The sequence below is a fragment of the Muntiacus reevesi genome, chromosome 20 (assembly GCF_963930625.1).
Source record: "Muntiacus reevesi chromosome 20, mMunRee1.1, whole genome shotgun sequence".
Taxonomy (NCBI): Eukaryota; Metazoa; Chordata; class Mammalia; order Artiodactyla; family Cervidae; genus Muntiacus; species Muntiacus reevesi.
Window position 1 is genome coordinate 23,539,055 of NC_089268.1, and position 19,184 is coordinate 23,558,238.

General features: G+C 40.0%; 1 protein-coding gene across 1 annotated transcript; it reads left to right on the top strand.

Moving 5' to 3' along the window:
• Positions 1 to 1,730: 1,730 nt before the first annotated feature.
• Positions 1,731 to 14,287, top strand: GLYATL3 (glycine-N-acyltransferase like 3). The gene is made up of 5 exons (XM_065912222.1): positions 1,731 to 1,808; positions 5,339 to 5,446; positions 5,906 to 6,032; positions 9,584 to 9,707; positions 13,861 to 14,287. Exons 1-5 carry the CDS (start codon positions 1,731 to 1,733, stop codon positions 14,285 to 14,287), a joined length of 864 nt encoding a protein of 287 aa, XP_065768294.1.
• Positions 14,288 to 19,184: the final 4,897 nt, after the last annotated feature.

Below are 19,184 nucleotides of genomic sequence, written 5' to 3' on the forward strand. Positions count from 1 at the left end.
AAAGAACGGTGGTACAGATGAACCTGTTTGCAGGGCAGGACTAGAGACCCAAAGGTAACAGACATGGGGACACAGTGCGGGGAAGGGAAGGGTGAGACGATGTAGAGGATTAGGATTGACATATATACCCTGTGCTGTGCAGAGTCACTCATTCGTGTCCGACTCTGTGCGACCCCATGGACTATAGGCCGCCAGGCTCCTCTGTCCACGGGGATTCTCCAGGCAACAATACTGGGGTGGGTTGCCATGCCCCCCTCCAGGGGATCTTCCCAACCCAAGGATTGAACCCAGGTCTCCCGCATTGCAGGCAAATGCTTTACCATCTGAGCCACCAGGGAAGCCCAAGAATACTGGGGTGGGTAGCCTATCCCTTCTCCAGGTGATCTTCCTGACCCAGGAATTGAACTGGGGTCTCCTGTGTTGCAGGCAGATTCTTTACCAGCTGAGCTACCAGGGAAGCCCAACATATATACACTGCCCTACGTAAATAGCTAGCTACTGGGAACCTGCCGTAGGGCAGAGGGAGCTCAGCTCCGTGCTGGGTGATGACTTAAATGGGTGGGACTGAGGGGGTGGGAGGGAGGTCCAAGAGGGAGGGGATAATGTAGACATATAGCTGATTCACTTCATTATTTGGCAGAAACTAACACAATATCGTAAAGCAATTACACTCCAATTAAAAAAAAAAAAAGAATTACACCCTCATCCCTATGCAGTGAGGCTACTGGGGAGACTGACAAGCCCCATAGCAAACCCTGCAAGGTGGCTGGCTGCTGTGACTTTCTTCTGGAGTACCACATCCCTGTCCCCAGTGGCACTAGCATTATCCCAGCCCCTGTGTCTAAGAAATTACTGACAATAGCTTGAATTGGTGATTTTCTGTACCTCTGCCAGGGGCTGTACTGCCTCCAGGGGCAACTTTCTCAAGGTCATTTTTTTTTTTTTTGGATGCACTTGGTGAAACATATTTACCTGACCAAAGATTGAACTCATGTCCTTGGCAGTGAAAGCAGGGAGTTCAGTTCAGTTCAGTTCAGTTCAGTCACTCAGTCGTGTCCGACTCTTTGTGACCCCATGAATCGCAGCACGCCAGGCCTCCCTGTCCATCACCACCTCCTGGAGTTTACTCAAACACATGTCCATCGAGTCGGTGATGCCATCCAGCCATCTCATCCTCTGTCATCCCCTTATCCTCCTGCCCCCAATCCCTCCCAGCATCAGGGTCTTTTCCAATGAGTCAACTCTTTGCATGAGGTGGTCAAAGTATTGGAGTTTCAGCGTCAGCATCAGTCCTTCCAATGAATACCTAGGACTGATCTCCTTTAGGATGGACTGGTTGGATCTCCTTGCAGTCCAAGGGACTCTCAAGAGTCTTCTCCAATACCACTAAATAACTTTTGATGCCATTTCCAAGACCTACAGCTAGCTCACTCCTGAAAGAGATGGTATTCACCAAGTCTTCATATTAGGAATTCACCGACCATCTTAAGACCCACACCAGAGTTTCTCTGCAGAAGACCCTGGCTCCAGTTGTAGCCACCATATCATTTTACATGAGAAAAAGTGAATGAAGCCCAGCTTAAAGAAACAAACAAACGAACCAAAAAGACAAAGAAAAAGCTTCAGGGATCTTTCTGGGTAGATTTAAATACTAACAGACAAAAATTAAATACATCCTTTCATGTTTTTAATTAGGGGTGGAATTACTAGCTCTCCACTCTCCAGAGAACATGCCAGTTCTTAACTGTTCTACCAAATTACTGATCCTGGAAAAAATGCTGAAGAGTCACTTTCCTGAATCACTTAAGGTATGAAACATTGAATAGTTCTATCTTCTTTGTTTTATAATCTGTGAAATAACATCAGACTTATAGCTGTTTCCCAAATTTTCTTGATGGTAAGACTCTGGGAGTACTTGGTAAACATACAGTTTCCCAGTCCCCTCCTGCTAGAGATTGATTCAGTGGATTGGGAATACAATGCAGTAAGTTATATTTTTGACAGTCTTGCTAGATACCTTCTAGGAAAATTCAGGCTGTGCTGGACTGGACTATTTATGAAGTAAATTTCAGTTCTAAATTTTATTAAATAGCAGAAGGGTAATTTCTTACTTGTTAAATTTTTATTTTTTAAAAACTTCTAAATTCAGATTAGTTGACTTGACCTGAATGGTATGTATAATTTTTAAAAAATATCTTTCACATTATCTCATTTGAGCTTCAAAAACACCCAATCAATCCCTCTGTAAAATTAATTCCTCTGTAATCTTAAAACCTCTGAATAGGCAGATATTTATATTATAATTTTATAGATAATATTACTGAATAACTTCCCCATTTCCAGGTGCTAGAATTCAGATTTAAATCTAGATTATCACATTTCAAATTGAGTGTTCTTTGGAAATGCTTGCCTCTCACAACAACATCTGAAGTAAGAATTAAGGAAATGAACCATATAGGCATAGATGCCTTTCTGAGAAATCTCCTCTTTCATAGCTGCTTAGCTCTTTGCTCCTAATTTCTTATTTTTCCTACCCTGAGTCTTTTTATCCATAAATCTCTTTATCCTCCTTTAATGATTTCATTGTTATATAATGCTTGGCTTTGTTCTCTGACCACTGTTTAAAAATACCCTTTCAGGAAACACTAAGTCCTTTTGTGAATAAAAAAGATAAAGAAAAGATAGTCTCAATTGTTTCCTCTTCCTCCATCCACTGGAATTTACAGCTGCATATTTCATAATCCCACTTTAGGCTTAAAGTTTAGTTTAGTTGCTCAGTCATGTCCGACTCTTTGCGATCCTGTGGATTGTAGGCTACCAGGCTCCTCTGTCCCCTGGATTTTCCAGGCAAGAGTACCGGCGTGGGTTGCCATTTCCTTCTCTAGAGGATCTTCCTGACCCAGAGATTGAACCCAGGTCTCCCACATTGTAAGCAGACACTTTACTTTCTGAGCTACCATGGAAGTCTTTAGGCTTAAATATTCAAATATCTTTCCAGATTTCCTTCACAAGCTCTACCTGCCATTTCTCTAGCATTTTTACTCCCTCCTAGCCACTTTGCATCTCCTCTCAACACTCACTCTTTGGGTAAATAAATTATTGAAAGAATTTGTTGGTTTTCTTATTGGAGGACAATGCTTTACAATGTCGTATTGGTGTCTGCCACACAACAACATGAACCAGTCATAATATAGACTGATTGTATATTACATAGACTGATTCTTTAGAGACCCTCCCTGTAAAGCCTTCCCCTCCCATCCCATCCCACACCTCTAGGTTGTCACAGAGCACCAGTCTGCGCTCCCTGTGATATATTGCAGCTTCCCATTAGTTATCTGTTTTACACATGATAACATATATATGTCACTGCTACTTTCTCAATTTATCCTGCCATCTCCCTCCCCCTGTGGTTTCAACCCATGCCAAAGCTTTCAGTTGGTTCTGATCTTTTACAAGCTAGTTATTTTTTCAGAATCTGAATATTGTAAAGAGGTTTTTTTTTCTTCTAACTGTGTGAACGTTTCAATCATGTTTAAGTTCCATTCTTGAATAAGGATTATGCTTTCCTCATGTGAAACTATTTTAATAAATGTATTACTCCGTACACGTAAGATCATCAATTCCAGACTTTAATCATGAAGAGAACAAGCATGACCCTTCCAGGTTACTTTCGTTTGTGGATTTTCACTAAGTGTGATCCATGTTGCACGTTAGGATTAGACTACATTTGGAAAGATACAGTCTGCAAAAATTTGAGTGAGGTCTCAGTTTGGGTAAGACAGAAGAGAGTTGGATCATCTTCTAGGCATTGAGATGAGGTGAGTGATTAGAACTAAGATAGTGATAAAGGAGGTAAAATGTAGGCTCTGAAGCCCTTATAATTTAACTTTTTTCTTTGAAGTATAACACTAGAAGGGGCTTGACAGGTGGTGCTAGTGATAAAGAAACTGCCTGCCAATGCAGGAGACATAAGAGCCCCTGGGTTGGGATGATCCCCTGGAGGAAGGCATGGTAACCCACTCCGGTATTCTTGCCTGAAGAATCCCATGGACAGAGGAACCTGGAGAGCTATGTCCATAGGGTCACAAAGAGTCAGATAGGACTGAAGCAAATTGGCACACACCCACATAACACTAGAAAGTGCACAAAACGGGATACAGCTCAGTGAATTTTCTCAAAGTGAATATCTATGTAATTTCTACTCCATTCAAGAAAGAGCAGTACATCAAACACCATTCTTCCCCCACTCCATACTCTTTTCCTGTCAATATCTTTCCCTGGTCTCCCATAGTAACCACTATTAATTTCTAAAGTCATCATTTAATTCTGCCTGTCTTTGAATGTAATATAAATTGGATCACACAGTAAGTATCTTTTTGAACTTAGCTTCTCTGGCTGGACAAGCTCAATACCATGTCGCTCTTTTGTAATCCACGGTAAGAATATGCCACACTTTATTTATTTATTCCACTGTGGCTGGATATTGTTTCCAGTTTCTGTCTACAGTATTATAAGATGCTGCTGTGAACACTGGCCTATAGCTTAGCTCTCCTCCTTACCACCACAACTTTATCTTCTCTAGAAGCACACAGGTAACATAGGAAAGTTGCTTTGTGGGACAGGCATCTTTGATTCTTAGTGGAGAAGAAAGTGTGAAAAGTCACAGAACGGAATTCTAAGATACTTCAGTATTATTTAGTCAATAAGCATTTGGTCAGCTCTGTCAGACTCCATGGGTATAACAGTGAATAAGACATAGTTACAACCCTCAGGGGATGCTTATACAGACCTGTTCTATCAAATCTGAAATGCAGGATATGCTTTTGGTTTTTTTTCTGGGGGACAGTATCTCAGTCTCAAGTGATATTTAATTGTAATTCAGGGTTGAAAGAGTAGTTGTACTTCACATATGATGTTCAGATAGTGTAGTAAATTTCAAAAGCAGCTGCACATCAAAAGTATCCATAGAACATTTAAAAGATATATGAACTCTAAATCTAGATATCAGACGCTGATTCATTAAGTATTACTGACTTATGTTCCAAGTCCCTGTCTGGTAGGCCTATTGATTTGGCACCTCTCACCATTGTGCTAAAAAAAACACTACGTTTTGGGAGCATTTTCATAGACTGTCATAGACACTTTAGCAGTTTTCATGTGCACTCATGAAATAACAAGGGAGAAGTCTATATCTGTGTGGGTTGTGAATATATGTGTGTATATTTATAATTTCCCCTCATGGCCATAAGTTTGCAGTAGTACAAGAAATGAAAAGAGTAATAAGCATCTGAAATGGTTAATAATATGACTAGCCATTCTTCTGGGTTCTCTACCTCAGGTTTATGGAGCAGTGATGAACATAAATCGTGGGAATCCCTTTCAAAAGGAAGTGGTATTGGATTCATGGCCTGACTTCAAAGCCATCATCACACGGCGGCAGAAAGAGGTACGGTTTTAAAAGGCAAAAAAAGAATTGGTGCCAACTGGAATGAAAAGATGAAGTAAACGGGAAATTGTAACCATCATAGCTTAACAAGCTATACACCTCACCATTGGCTGCTAATTTGACTGGCTTTGGAGTATCAGACATATGGAAACCTCCAGTCTAAATGTGTTCACTAGGATGCTTTCTCTAGCGTTTGACAATCCCTAGAAGCATAAAGCAGATATGCTTGTACACACTAGTTTTCCCACTGGGTTGATGATTCCTCATGATCATTGACTTTGGTCATATGGATAAATATGAAAGAAGATTGAAAAAGACAGCATCCTCCCCATTCTGCCTCTGAGACAAAGTAGAGGCTCTCTTGATCAAAGGCGGTGTACTGACCTCATTAGGAAGGTACTGGAGCTCTATATCTAGAGGATGTGTTTTATGCGTTTGTGATTATGTCTTCTGTCTTAGGCTGAGACAGACAACCTGGACCATTACACTAATGCCTATGCTGTGTTCTACAAAGATGTCAGTGCTTACCGACAGCTGTTGGAAGAACACGGTGTTATCAACTGGGACCAAGTTTTTCAAATACAGGGTGGGTCAAGTACACGACACTAGACAGGCATTTATTTTCTCCTTTTTGTCATATCTATCAGATATATAAATGTGATGCACTTTTCACACATATAAGCACACATATGTACAAATACTTAGATACATTTTATATATTAACAGTTTATGTATTACAGTCTTGTAGCAATACTTTTTTTATTGCTAATGAGGTTTGGCCTTTGCGGTTGGCAGAGGCCATTTAAATGAGGCTGCTTTTAAGCGATTTTTTTTTTTTTTCCAAAAAATGGTATCAGTGAATATCACAGGATATTTCTCCTTATTACTTCTAACCCTCTCCTATCATAATCTTTTAAAGTAAATCTAATTTAAGTCTAAGCCAATAGATAAGTCTATGTTCTTTCTAAAGCAAATGATTGTTGAAAAAGATAATCATCTGGTCTACATAGGATAAACTGAAATGATTTTATAAGGAAAGAGTATATGTGGGCTCCAAGGAGATAACTACATAGCCATCAATGCTTCTGGAAGAACTTTAGGCCAAGAAACAGATTATGACTTTTGATTATTTGGATGGATAGCTTTGGCTTCAGTGTATCACTTGCTCTCTCAACTTTTTATAATGATTGGGAGTTGATATAGGCAATGAAGTTACTGTGTATAGTCCAGTGAAATGAGTTCCTTGATCATTTGACAAGAAGGTAGGAACCCCCATGTCAGATATATAAATTCTGGTAATTTTTATCAGCCAGAAATAGCTGAAGCCCTCTACAAGAGAAGTTTCTGTCCAACTATGATTTATGTAAATTCATAACCTAAAAACTTGGGATGTTATATATATTTAAAAAAAATCCCCTTGCAAATGCTCAAAAAGACTTTATAGAGGCAGTTCTAAACTCTCTCACACATTTACAGATTTACCCCTGTTATGCTGGTTAGAAGTGAGGCATAATTCAACCACTTGCTTATCTAACTAACAATTCAGAAAAATCTCACCAGGATTACTTTAATGTGGAAATGAGTATATCTCCTCCTTAATGTGAAAAGTCATGGCAGTAACTGGATGGATTTTGGTATTATTGGTTAATATCCTCAAATCCCCTGAATTCATCGTTATGGAGAGACCATGCCTCTAATTGCCAATACTTTTTTCCAGAAGGCTGAGCTATTAGTTGTGAGTTATACACATTTTAACTGATAGTCATCTTTCCTGAGGGTTTGGTGGGGAGAGATGTGAATTATAGCACCTAGTATAGCTGGAATGGTAAAACCCCTCATTTACCATGTAGAGTAGTACAGGCTCTTGACTTCTGATGTGGTCTCAACTGTAGGTTTCTGTGGTAAGAACTATAATCTCTTTAGGACACTGAATAGCTTCTAAGAAGTCATCAGGGTCTTTACTGTTCTTATTCAGAGAACCTGAAAGGGTGGCATTTCTATAACATCTCTAAGTCATGAGCCTCCCTAAAAGCCTATCAGCTAGACATAAACAGCCTTTTACTTTCTGCCGCAGTGCAGGCTAGGTCAGAACTAGCCTGCTGGTTGGGCTGGTGGATAGATCAGGATTTAGGCAGTGAAGCTGCTTCAGTACTGGGTGTTTAGAGCAAGAACACACCCTGCATGGGAATGCCTTTGTCATTTTTAATCTAAGAACCATCCATAAACAATGTTAAATCAGGGTTAATCCTCTAACAGACTCAGAGGAGCCAAACTCCTTGCCTTTGCCATACCCAAGGGCAAGAAACAAAAATAGGCAAAATTGTCGAGACAGACCCTGCTCGCTGCTCACTGCTAGCTGCATGGATGAGACAGCTTGTCTACGGGAGCACCAGCCTGAAAGTTTCAAAGGCCTGCTCACTGGTAACTATGAACCAAAAAAATGTCCTCAAGTTCTGGCTTATTCAGTCAGCAACCCTTCCCCTTCTAAGGAGGTGGAGTGGACAATAGCAGAATGAGAAGCGGAGGTTCCTTCTTTCTTGAGAAAGGAGAAAATCATTTGTTAAAAGTGATACCCTGTCAATAGATAGAAGGACGTGATCCACAGCACCATGGAGAGATGATCGGCAAAATCTAAATAACAAATCCTGTTGTTTGGTGACTAGAGGCCCTAACCAGCAGGATTCACTGACAAAAGAAGTTTTTAAAGGAGGGGGAGAGGAGTTTAGTGGGAATCGAAAGAAGATCTGTTGATGAAAAGACTCACAGGACAAAAAATGGGCAAAATCAAACTACAGTGTTTAAGGATGCAGGCTTGGATAATAAAACTGTAAAGAAAACAAGAAAATGGTTATCTTAAAAATTATTATAATGATTATTTTTGGAGGAGAGAGAAGGAATTGTGATTAAAAGATTGGGAGAGTGATACATAGAAGGGAGCTCATCAAATTCTATCTGTGGCTTTAGAAGTAGTTAAAATATATGCAATTATTACTAATTAAGCTATCCCTTTTATGCAGTTTTTGTTATCTGTTACATCTTATAAGTCTAAATGGCTATGTTTTAATATTAGGATGACTTTTAGAAAGAATTGACTCAGTCTAACTTAGGAGAAAAAGAATTCTGTTGGAACTACCATCCATACCTTGAGTCAGCATGGCTCACTACCACTTAGATGTAATTCAGTGTTTTAATATGGAGTGCTAGTCACAGCATCTATAATTTTAATAGCAGTAACTTGAAGGCTTGCTTATCTTTTCTTGGACTTAACTCCCTGATGGAGAAGCCAAGGCTCAGAGCACAGTCTGTATTCACCAGGACCTGCCATTCATGTTTTCTTCAAGAGGAAGTGATTTCCTAGGAGAAGGAAACAAGCAATTAGATGTGAAAGGAAGTGGGAAAGTCGATTTCCAGGGGATTCAAGCCATCAGCAGCCAGAATGGAAAGGACAGAGCAGATCAGGATTTGGAGAAGCAGACAGTCAGTTCTAAGTAAACAAGGCCCGTGTGCCATGCTGTAATTACCATCAGAACAGAGACCATGGCATTCTTGTGCACCACTCTGGAGCTGGGCCCAGCTTTACATACAACAAGAACTGAATAAGGGCTTATAGGGAATACAGTATAGCTATGACAAACAAGTGAGTTCTGGGTAAGTTAAGTGCAGAATAAACCTCACCAGTCCAAGTTTATATATTGACATTGCCGTGGTGGGCATTTAGGCAGGAGACTGAAAGACAGTCTTTAAAGTGAGATTGCCCTGCCAAATAAATTGAAGCTCTTTCATACTTCTAGAGCTAGAAAACATCCCTTACCCTCAGGGGCTTAAGAGCAATCTTAGAAGTCAGGAAAATAAAAGTTCCCATAAGACATTACAAACTCTTAAGGGATAGTCCCATCGGAAATTCCCATGGAAGATCATGATCAACATGGATATTTGAAAATATCATACAAGACTTGAAAATCAGACAAAGGAGTAGCTCTGATTACACATATAAGAATACAAGGTGGTTAGGAAAATACAAGGTGGGAAACTGGTGGTGTTGATTATACCAAGTATAGAAATACTATAACAAATTTCCTTTTGGCATTTTCAGATAAAGCGTCCACATTTTTTTTCATTGTGTGTTTCCACATACAGGGCTGCAGAGTGAATTATATGATGTTTCCAAGGCTGTTGCCGACTCAAAGCAGGTGGATGTAAAGCTAGCTTCCTTCAAGGCCGTTTGCTTATCTACGGTTTCAACTGCAGACACCAGTTCCTTGTATGTAAACCAAGCTTCTCCTTCTGGGGGAGAACTTATGCTAGGGACATACAAACTGCAGTACCTGGAGTACTTAATACCATTAAGGAATATTCTGGGATGTTGGATTTAGGCGACTGAATCTAAATGTGTGTGTGTGTTTACTCTTTTCCTTTTGCTTATAATTTCTTGCAAAATCAAATCTGTGTCTCTGTCCACAGTAATTAACTATGGACAGTTTTTTCACAGAATACACAGAAAAAATCATTTCTTGGGCATCATCCTCCTCCAAATAATTTTAAATAACTTCTGCTGTCTGCGCCCAAGGTGGTTATAATTCTTTTTTGTTGTTTCAGGGATGAAGGTGTTTAACTGGCTTATGTGTCTTTTATGCCAGGCACTAAATGTTTTAAAGTTTTAAATACGTTGTTTCTTGAATCCTTTCTACAACTCTATAAAGCAGTACCATTATTATTCCCTTTTTGAACAGAATTGAAATAACACACAGGAGCCAAGTGTAGAGCCAGAAACAATCAAATCTAATTCCAGAATCCAGCCCTTCAGAACATGTGTTGGTTTATATCTGCATTCTTTGACTTCGTGGTCCCTGATCTCATTCACTCGTTACTTTCCATCTTGCCTTACCTTTCTGCATGTGTATGTGTGTGTGTGTGTGTGTGTGTGTGTGTGTGTGTCTGGTTCTTTGCGACCCCATGGACTCTAGGCTGCCAGGCTCCTCTGTCCATAGGATTCTCCAGGCAAGACCAGTGGAGAGAGTTGCCAGTTTTTTCTCCAGGTTATCCTTCTGAGCCTCAATCAGTTCTTTGTAAAAATGAACCTATAATACCTTCTTGCGTGTTTCTTGTAAGCAAATGAAACCTGATACCTGAAAAGTACCCACTTCAGTGAATGTTACTTTTCTTCACTTCTGTGGTGTATGTTGAAGTAATTATTGAGCAAAACAAGACTAACCCTAGAAAAGAAGGGAAACTTTAAGTCACATAAAGCAACTGGATTTTATTGTTACTTTTTCAGTTATGAAAATTTTCAAACACAAGAGTTGAGAAACTAGTGTAATTAACCTCCAAAACCAATATACTTAAAAAAACCCTTAAACATCTGCCTCTTTCAATCACAAAATAACGCAGTTCTCAATTATGTTTGTTCTTCATTCAATTCCAACTGTAACCTTTTCAACAATACATTTTCCTATTAATTGAATTAAAAATATATAACCAAGCTTGTGCTCATTAAATATACATGTATATTTTAAAAATATGCAAAAAGTACTAGATTTATATGTTAGGAATCTTTTATCCAGACCTCTATCTTTCCCACCCCCTGATTTATTCTAAAGGAAATATCTTTGATATTATTCCATTATACCTAAATATTATATCTCCAAAAGAATTATTATTATTATTATTTTGGCCAGGCCTCACAGCTTGTGGGATCTTATTAATCCCTGGTGGTTCAGACTGTCAAGAATCCGCCTGCAATGCAGTAGACCCCAGTTCGAGCTCTGGGTTGGGAAGATCCCCTGGAGGAGGGCATGGCAACCCATTCCAGTATTCTTGCCTGGAGAATCCCCATGGACAGAGGAGCCTGGTGGGCTACAGTCCATGGGGCCACAAAGAATTGGACATGACTGAGTGACTAAGCATAGCATAGCATGACTTGTGGGATCTTATTAATAGCTCCCCCATCAGGCATCGAACCCTGGCCCCAAAAGGGAACACATTGAATTCACTCAGGGAATTCCCAAGAATTTTTTTTATTAAAGTGCTATAGTAACATCACCTCTGTGTCAGGGGTCCCCCAGACCACCTACAAGTTCTGTGACTGGCTAAGAGGACTCACAGGACTCAATATATTTAGTTGCAGCTATAGCTTACTATAATGAAAAGATACAAAGCAAAATCAGCACAGGGGAAAAAGGTGCTTTGGCAAAGTCCAGAGGAAACCAGGCACAAGCTTCCCAGAGGCCTCCCTGAGCAGAGTCAGACAGTATGCATTTGATTCCCAGCAATGAGTTGTGACAACACAGAGAAGACTTTTTATTGGAGGTGCCCTCTGCAAAGCACGCACCGATTTCCTAGACTCCCAGGAGGAAAACAGGTGTTCAGCATAAACTACATTGACTGTACAAACAGGCCAAGCTAACCACTCTTACCAGTTCTGGGAATGGCAGGACTCCTCCAGTAATCCAAAAGGTCCAGACACCTAGCCAAAGGCCAACCTGGCAAGCAGGTTCTCTAAAAACAGTGGCCTTAAGCCTGCTTTGTTAGCTCTTTCCTTAAAATTTTGTTAACACTATTTCTTAAATATAAAATGACCTGTTAGTAGTCCCATTTCCCCAATTATCATAAAACTTTTAGCACTTTATTTGTTTTGAATAAGCACCTGGTTATTATATGCAACTGGTTAATATCTCTCTTAAGTTTCTTTTGACAGACAGGTATCCCTTTCATCACTTTTTATTTCTTATGTTACTTTTGGTTGAAAAAAAAATCAAGCTATTGGTCCTTTAGAGTTTCCCACATTCTGTCCAATTCAATAGACATGAATTTGAGCAAATTCCAGGAGATAGTGAAGGACAAGGAGGCCTGACATGCTGCAGTCCATGGAGTTGCAAAGAGCCGCTCACGACTGAGCTACTGAACAAGAAGTCTGTTTGCTGTCATATCCCTGAAATGTTATTTAAAATTTTCCTCAATCCCCCGTCAGATTTTTTTAAATCAAATTTTTACTTGAGTTGCTCCTTTCTGCATAGGAAGTTAGACAATTTGTCTTTAAAACCTAAATCATTACTCAAATTTGTACACTTTATTTTGGATACCTGCCCTTCACATACAAGGTCATTGTCTTGAATGTTCCTCCTGAAACACATGGTTTAGTGTTTTTATTTGTAGTGACATAACTACCTGAAGCTTCTTTGACTTTGTTCTAAAGTTTATTTTCGAGAATTAAATGAAAAAATCCTATTAAGCCAGTTACTGCTTGCATTTATTTATATTCTTTCCCCCTGCTTAGTGGTTAGGCAAATGGCCCATTTCCAGGTCTCACAGAATACCTGAAATATGAGCTAACATTGCATAACCACTAATAAAAGAAAACACAAACTTGTACTTCATAAAGAAGGACATTGTACAGGACCTCTGTGGTGGTCTAGTGGCTAAGACTTCACGCTCCCAGTTTAGGGAGCCCAGGTTCAATCCCTGCTCAGGGAACTAGATCTCACCTGCTACAACTAAAAGATCCAAAATGCTGAAACTCAGACCTGGAGCAGTCAAGCAAATATTTAAAAAAAGGACAAAGTGAAAGTGATATCAGTGGCCTCTTAGCTGGGGATGGTCTTAGGATATTGATAACTTCAAGCATGAAAGAAAATTCAAAATACAACCAGCCCCCAGAGACTTGTAACTAAGTAACCTATCTCAGTTCTTAGAAACTGCAACTATTTCTGTCCTTTTTGTTTTTGTTTTTTTAAATCTTAACACTCATGAATTTTGGAACCTTTTTCCAGAATGTTTAGGGAAAAGTCTGAAAGAGCTAGCATTTCTTAAGCATCTACAAATGCCTAGAACATTAAGCGGTTTATATTTCTTTTCTGGACATGATTGCATAAATATAGGAGTCTTATCCTAAAACATTTATTGTTACCAAGAAAAAGGTTAGGGACCCAAGTATCTGGACTTGTTCAAGGCCTCAGAGAGGGTGTCAGCAGACTCAGGACTTAATAAGAACAAGTCTGAGGTTTATTCTCCAGAAAAATGAAACCCTTCCCTTCATCTGTTCTGAGGACAATAACAAGTGGGCATAAAATTTGAAGGAAAGACTTAGACTCAATATAATGAGTGTTTCGTCCTGTTAGAAATGAAATCCTAAAAGATGTTTGTAAGTGGTAAGTGATGGATTCTTATTTATTGAATATATTCTAGTATTTGCAAGGCACTATCTCCAGGATGCTTTCTCAGTTTGAGTCAATGTAAAAAGAGAATTCCCTGGAGGTACAGTGGTTGGGACAGGGTACTTTCACTGCTGGGGCCAGGTTTGATCCCTGGTGGGAGAACTAGGATCCCACAAGGTTTGAAGTGAATAAAAGAGAGAGAAATACTTGTTTGTGGTCATGTGATCCCAAGTTCATATTTCTTCCTGTGTCATTTTCTTCAAGAATGAGTTCTTCCGCACGACTAACCTACCTGAGTCTTGCTGATGTTGACTTACTCAACCAGACTTGGTCCCGGGGCGGCAATGAACAGTGTCGCCGATACATCGCCAACCTCATCTCCTGCTTCCCCAGTGTGTGTGTCCGTGATGACAAGGGGAACCCCGTGTCTTGGTCTATGATGGACCAGTTTGCCACCATGTGCCATGGCTACACCATGCCTGAGCATCGCAGGAAAGGTTATAATCGGCTGGTGATCCTCACGTTGGTCAGAAAGTTGCAAAGCCGGGGATTCCCCTGTCAAGGCAACATCATGGATGACAACACGACTTCCATTAACCTCGCGAAGAGCATCCACGGTGACTTCTTGCCTTGTCGGTTCCATAGGCTGATTCTCACTCCTCCAGCTTTCTCTGGGCAAGTTCACCCCTAGCCCATTGGAATTCTAGGAGTTCTCTTCCTTTTTCTGAATATACACACACCCCTTAGCTGTCAATGAGGGAAAAATTAAAACTAGAATCAGGGGGACTTTAAATTGTTGAAAAAGACCAGAAGACAAACAGGCTTAGGCTGGGAAGCCCTAACTCTCCCTGTCTCAAATTTCTACGGTAGTGACGATAGGGGTCAGAAACAGCTGTGACTAGAAACAGGATAACTATCTTCCTTTAGGATCCATCCACTGCAGGAAGAAGGTTCTAAAGCCAGCAGTCTTAGCACAGGAGCAGAAATGACTGCATGAGAACAAATGACGAACGTGGGCATACTTGGATACTGCATTATTATGCCCTTGGGCTCATGCCCGCTTTTCTACAACCACACCGTCATCCTACAACCGTAAATAACACTCTCCTGTGCCTGCCCCTGTTCTGTCTCCCCAAATCTCTTGCTACCACCTGTGACTCAGGTTCTCCGTAGACCATCCTGCCTTCCCCCATCCGCCCCCCCGCCCCCCCGGCCCGTTAATTCCTGTCTCTCCTCTAGCCTATAGTTCTTCCCTGGGAATGTTTGAATGTAGTGGTTCTCACATTTTAGTGCATTTCAGAATCACCTGGAGGGCAGGTTGCAACAAAGATAGCTGAGTCTCTCCCCACAGCCCCTGATTCAGTGTTTGAGGATGGGTCTGAGGTCAGGTCTGAAAATTTGTACTTCTAACAAGTTTCCATTTCTCAGTTGCCTTGGATGGAGGAATGAACACACGAGCATTTTAAAAACTAGAAGCAGATGCTCTCAGCATGAGACTGGACACTGCCTATCACCTATTTCAGCCCACTTGTTCATAATCAGCTTTCTCATGGAAAACTAAGAGGCCTATTTATGTAGGTGTGCATTTGACATGCAAATATAAACATACATATACATATATTTTCACTTCTTTCTTACTTCTGTATGCATCCGTACATACTCAGAGAATTGTGGTAAGATAGTAAACTTTAGTTTATTCTCATTACATGTGAATATTTGTGTACCAAATAAAATAAATGACTTCTTCAAGATTATATAGATAACCAGTGCTAGAGGTTGAGCCAGAATGGTGTTATGTTGATTTCAAACTGTTTTCTTTTCATTAGACCATGTATCTTTTCAGGAAATGTAAAAGAAATTTAAATGATTAAATAATAAAATCAACATCTCCTTCATCTTTTATTCTTGTTAGTATTTTTTTTTTAATTTGGGTTCCAATTGCTTCTGTCTATGTATCTTTCAAGGACAGTAAAGGAAGAGATAAACATCACAAGCTTTGTTCTTCTATCTGCAATAAAAGCTGACACCAACAATGGTTGGATTTGTCTAGTCTGGATTAAGTTGACTCAGCCATATAGAAAATATATGGTTTATATGGTTTCTTATTGTGTGGAGGTCATAAAAATCTCAAGTACAAAGATAAGAGGAAATCTAAATTTTAGGTGTTTATTCTGAGAAAAGTAATGGAGACGGAAATGGCAGCCCAGTCCAGTACTCTTGCCTGGAAAATCCCATGGACGGAGGAGCCTGGTAGGCTACCGTCCTTTGGATCACAAAGAGTCAGATACGACTGAGTGACTTCACTTTCACTTTTTTTCTGAGAAAAGTAAACCGGCTGAAGGAGAGCTTCAGGTATAATGAAAACAATTTCTTGGGAGTGAATATATGCTTAGGTCATCCTGAGCCAGTGGTTACCTAGAGACGTATCCTTGGGGCCGGAGGGAAGAGTCTAAGGAACTGGCGTCCGTAGGTCTCTCGGGAGAATGTGGTCTAATTTCCGCCCCAGGGACATGCAGTATCTATTGCACTGATGAGCAGAGGATTACTCCCACCTGGTACATGGTCTCATTATTACAGCCTTGTGCCTTCTTTCTTCCTAATGATAATGTGTCTACTGTTTACTTAGCACTTAACTGCATGCTGATAATTGTGCCAAATTTTATATATACTTATCTGTAATAAATATATGTGTGTGTTTATTTTATCATGGGGAGTCTGCCTCAGGGGTTTAATGACTCATCAAGAGTTATGCAGATTTTAAGTCATGATCAGTGCCTGGTTTGTCAGATTCTGAAACCTGTATGTTTGTGTGTGTGTGTGTGGCCATGACAGGTTTTAGTAGCAGCATATGAGATCTAGATTCCTGACCAGGGATTGAACCTGTGCCCCCTGCTTTGGAAGCATGGAGTCTTTTTTTTTTTTTTTTTTCCATTTATTTTTATTAGTTGGAGGCTAATTACTTCACAACATTGCAGTGGGTTTTGTCATACATTGACATGAATCAACCATGGAGTTACATGTATTCCCCATCTCACCTTTGGACCACCAGAGAAGTTCCATGAGGCCTGTACTTGCAATTATTATTGGCCTCTCAAGCAGCTTGGAACTCTTTGGGGCCTCAGTAGAGACAACATCCTCAGCTACTGTGAGAAGTGTGCTTGTCTGCTCAAGGTGGATGCTGACTGGGTTTTGCAATTGTCTTTGCATTGAGTTAGGATAAGAGTTCTCTCTGTATCAGACCCACTAAGAAGAAATATAGAGGAGAAATGGAGAATTCAGTCTGCTCAAAGTTTGCGAGCAGGATAAGACAGGGCAGTTTGGAGGACATTTACACATCCTCTAGAACAGAATCTCATCCAACAACACAAGCTTTGTTTCTACTCACTTTGCAATTCTGTCACGAATTTTTGTTTGGTGATTTAGATTTTGACAAAAACATGAAAGAACTATAAATTACCTGTCTTTCAGTTGTCTGTGATAATACCTAGTTTTCCCTAATTGCAGTAAACTGTAATGTAACTGAGCAGGACCCTATGGGACCTTTGTGGGGAGGGGAACAGGCGTTTAGCTCCTCTCTGAAGTACCTAGATAATAGTACTTGCTGTACATTTCCTGAGTAGTTTTGCAGATACAAAACCACTCCCCCTCCCTCACCAAATGAAAGACGTTAACTATTGGACAACTGTGAACACATAGCTCCAGGCCTCCTGGAGCCTAAGGACTGATGCTAACCCATGTGACACCACCCTGTTCCCTCGCCATCAGCCAATCAGAGGACTGTGCAGGAGCTGACCCTGCAACCCACCCCACTTCACCTGGCTTTTCAAAGTGCCTTGCTGAAACACTTTGAGGAGCTGGGACCTTCTTAAGGTGTGAACCACCTTGCATAGCCCTGCCGCAAGCCTTTCTCTCCTACAAACCCCCACGTGTCAGTTTGTTTGGTCTCACTAGGAGCAGGGAAAAATTAAAACTGAAAGTAAAACACAACTGATGGAATCACACCGCACCACCTTCAAAGATGATTTCTCCCTTCTAGCTGGGATGTTAGCATTAGAATTATTTTGTGCTGTACTATGCTTAGTCTCGTCTGACTCTTCGCTACCCCATGGACTGCAGCCTGCCAGGCTCCTCTGTCCATGGGGATTCTCCAGGCCAGAATACTGGAGTGGGTAGCCATTCCCTTCCCCAGACCAGGGATCGAACCCAGGTCCCCTGTATTGCAGGATTCTTTATCAACTGAGCGGCCAGTCCAAAAGAAAGAAAGAAAAATACAGTCTAGCTAGCTAGCTTCCTTTCCCCCGGGTTTCTAATCACCCATGTTTTTCAATCTCTGGAAGAAATATTGGCTCCAACTATAAAACCCAATTGCTGACAGCACTTTGCTTTTTCTGATCTTACTGTACCTGGCAATGAGAGGAAAAGGAGACAGAAGCCACTCCCAGCTTCTCTGTTTTTTCTTTAGCTCCTCCAACCTCAGCAGTGCTGGTAGCATGTATGTTCCCAGCCCTGTTCTAAGTTTGTTCACTTCTTGAGTGAACTTTTGCTCACCCCCCCCCCCCACCCCCGGCCTTATTCAGGCTCTTGTGATTTTAAAAGTTACAAACAAGAATAGCTAACAATGAGTTACCCTTCTTACTAACTGATGTGGAGCTTTCTCTCCCTCTAACAGATCTATGCATTTCCAACGCTGCTTGAGTATACAATACTCAAGTGAAAACTGTTAAAAGGCATTATTTATAATGCAATAGGACTGTCAGATGTTAGTTAGTACCATGCAGTTACTGCACTAAACACTAGATGTCAGATTTTAGTTCTAGATTATTTCTCAAAGAGCTAGCACTTGTTTCTATTTGTTTCATTAGAATTTTTTTACATTTTGGACTATTTCCTTCCAACAGATTCCTGGGACTAGGAACATGGAAAATAAATATGCAAAAATAACAATACAGATTTTGAAAAAAAAATAGGTTAAAAGAGGAGATTAACCCCACTAATATTAAAACATACTATAAAACTCATGTAAAGTGTAGTAATGGGACATGATTATGCACAACAATGTGTTGGGGTGGGAGTGGGAATGCCCAGAAATAACAAGTACATAGGAAAGCTTAAAATAAGATCAAAGTGACATCTCAAGTCACTTGGATAAAGATGGAATTTTAAATAAGTGGCAGCTCACTGCCACAAACGGATAGCAATCTGAAAAAAAGTAAAATAAAATTATACTCATTCTTCATATCTATACAAGAATGAATTCCAAATTGATCCAAGATACAAATAAATAAATAAAGAAGTCATATAAATACTAGAAGAAGACATTGGTTGGTTCCTTTATCATTCAGATACAAGAAAAATCTTTCCAAATATAGAAGTAATAAAACTATTAAGTTGGATAAATAAAATACTTATGTATGTGTGCATGTGTGTAATACCTCAATGGCAAAAGACTAAATTTAGTGTCAAAATACAAATTACAAACTAGGAGAAACTATTTGCAATTTATATTACAAATAGAAAATTATTTTCAGTAAAATATAAAGAGCCCTTAACAGTGAGAGGAAAAAGTACCCAAACCCAATAGAAAAATG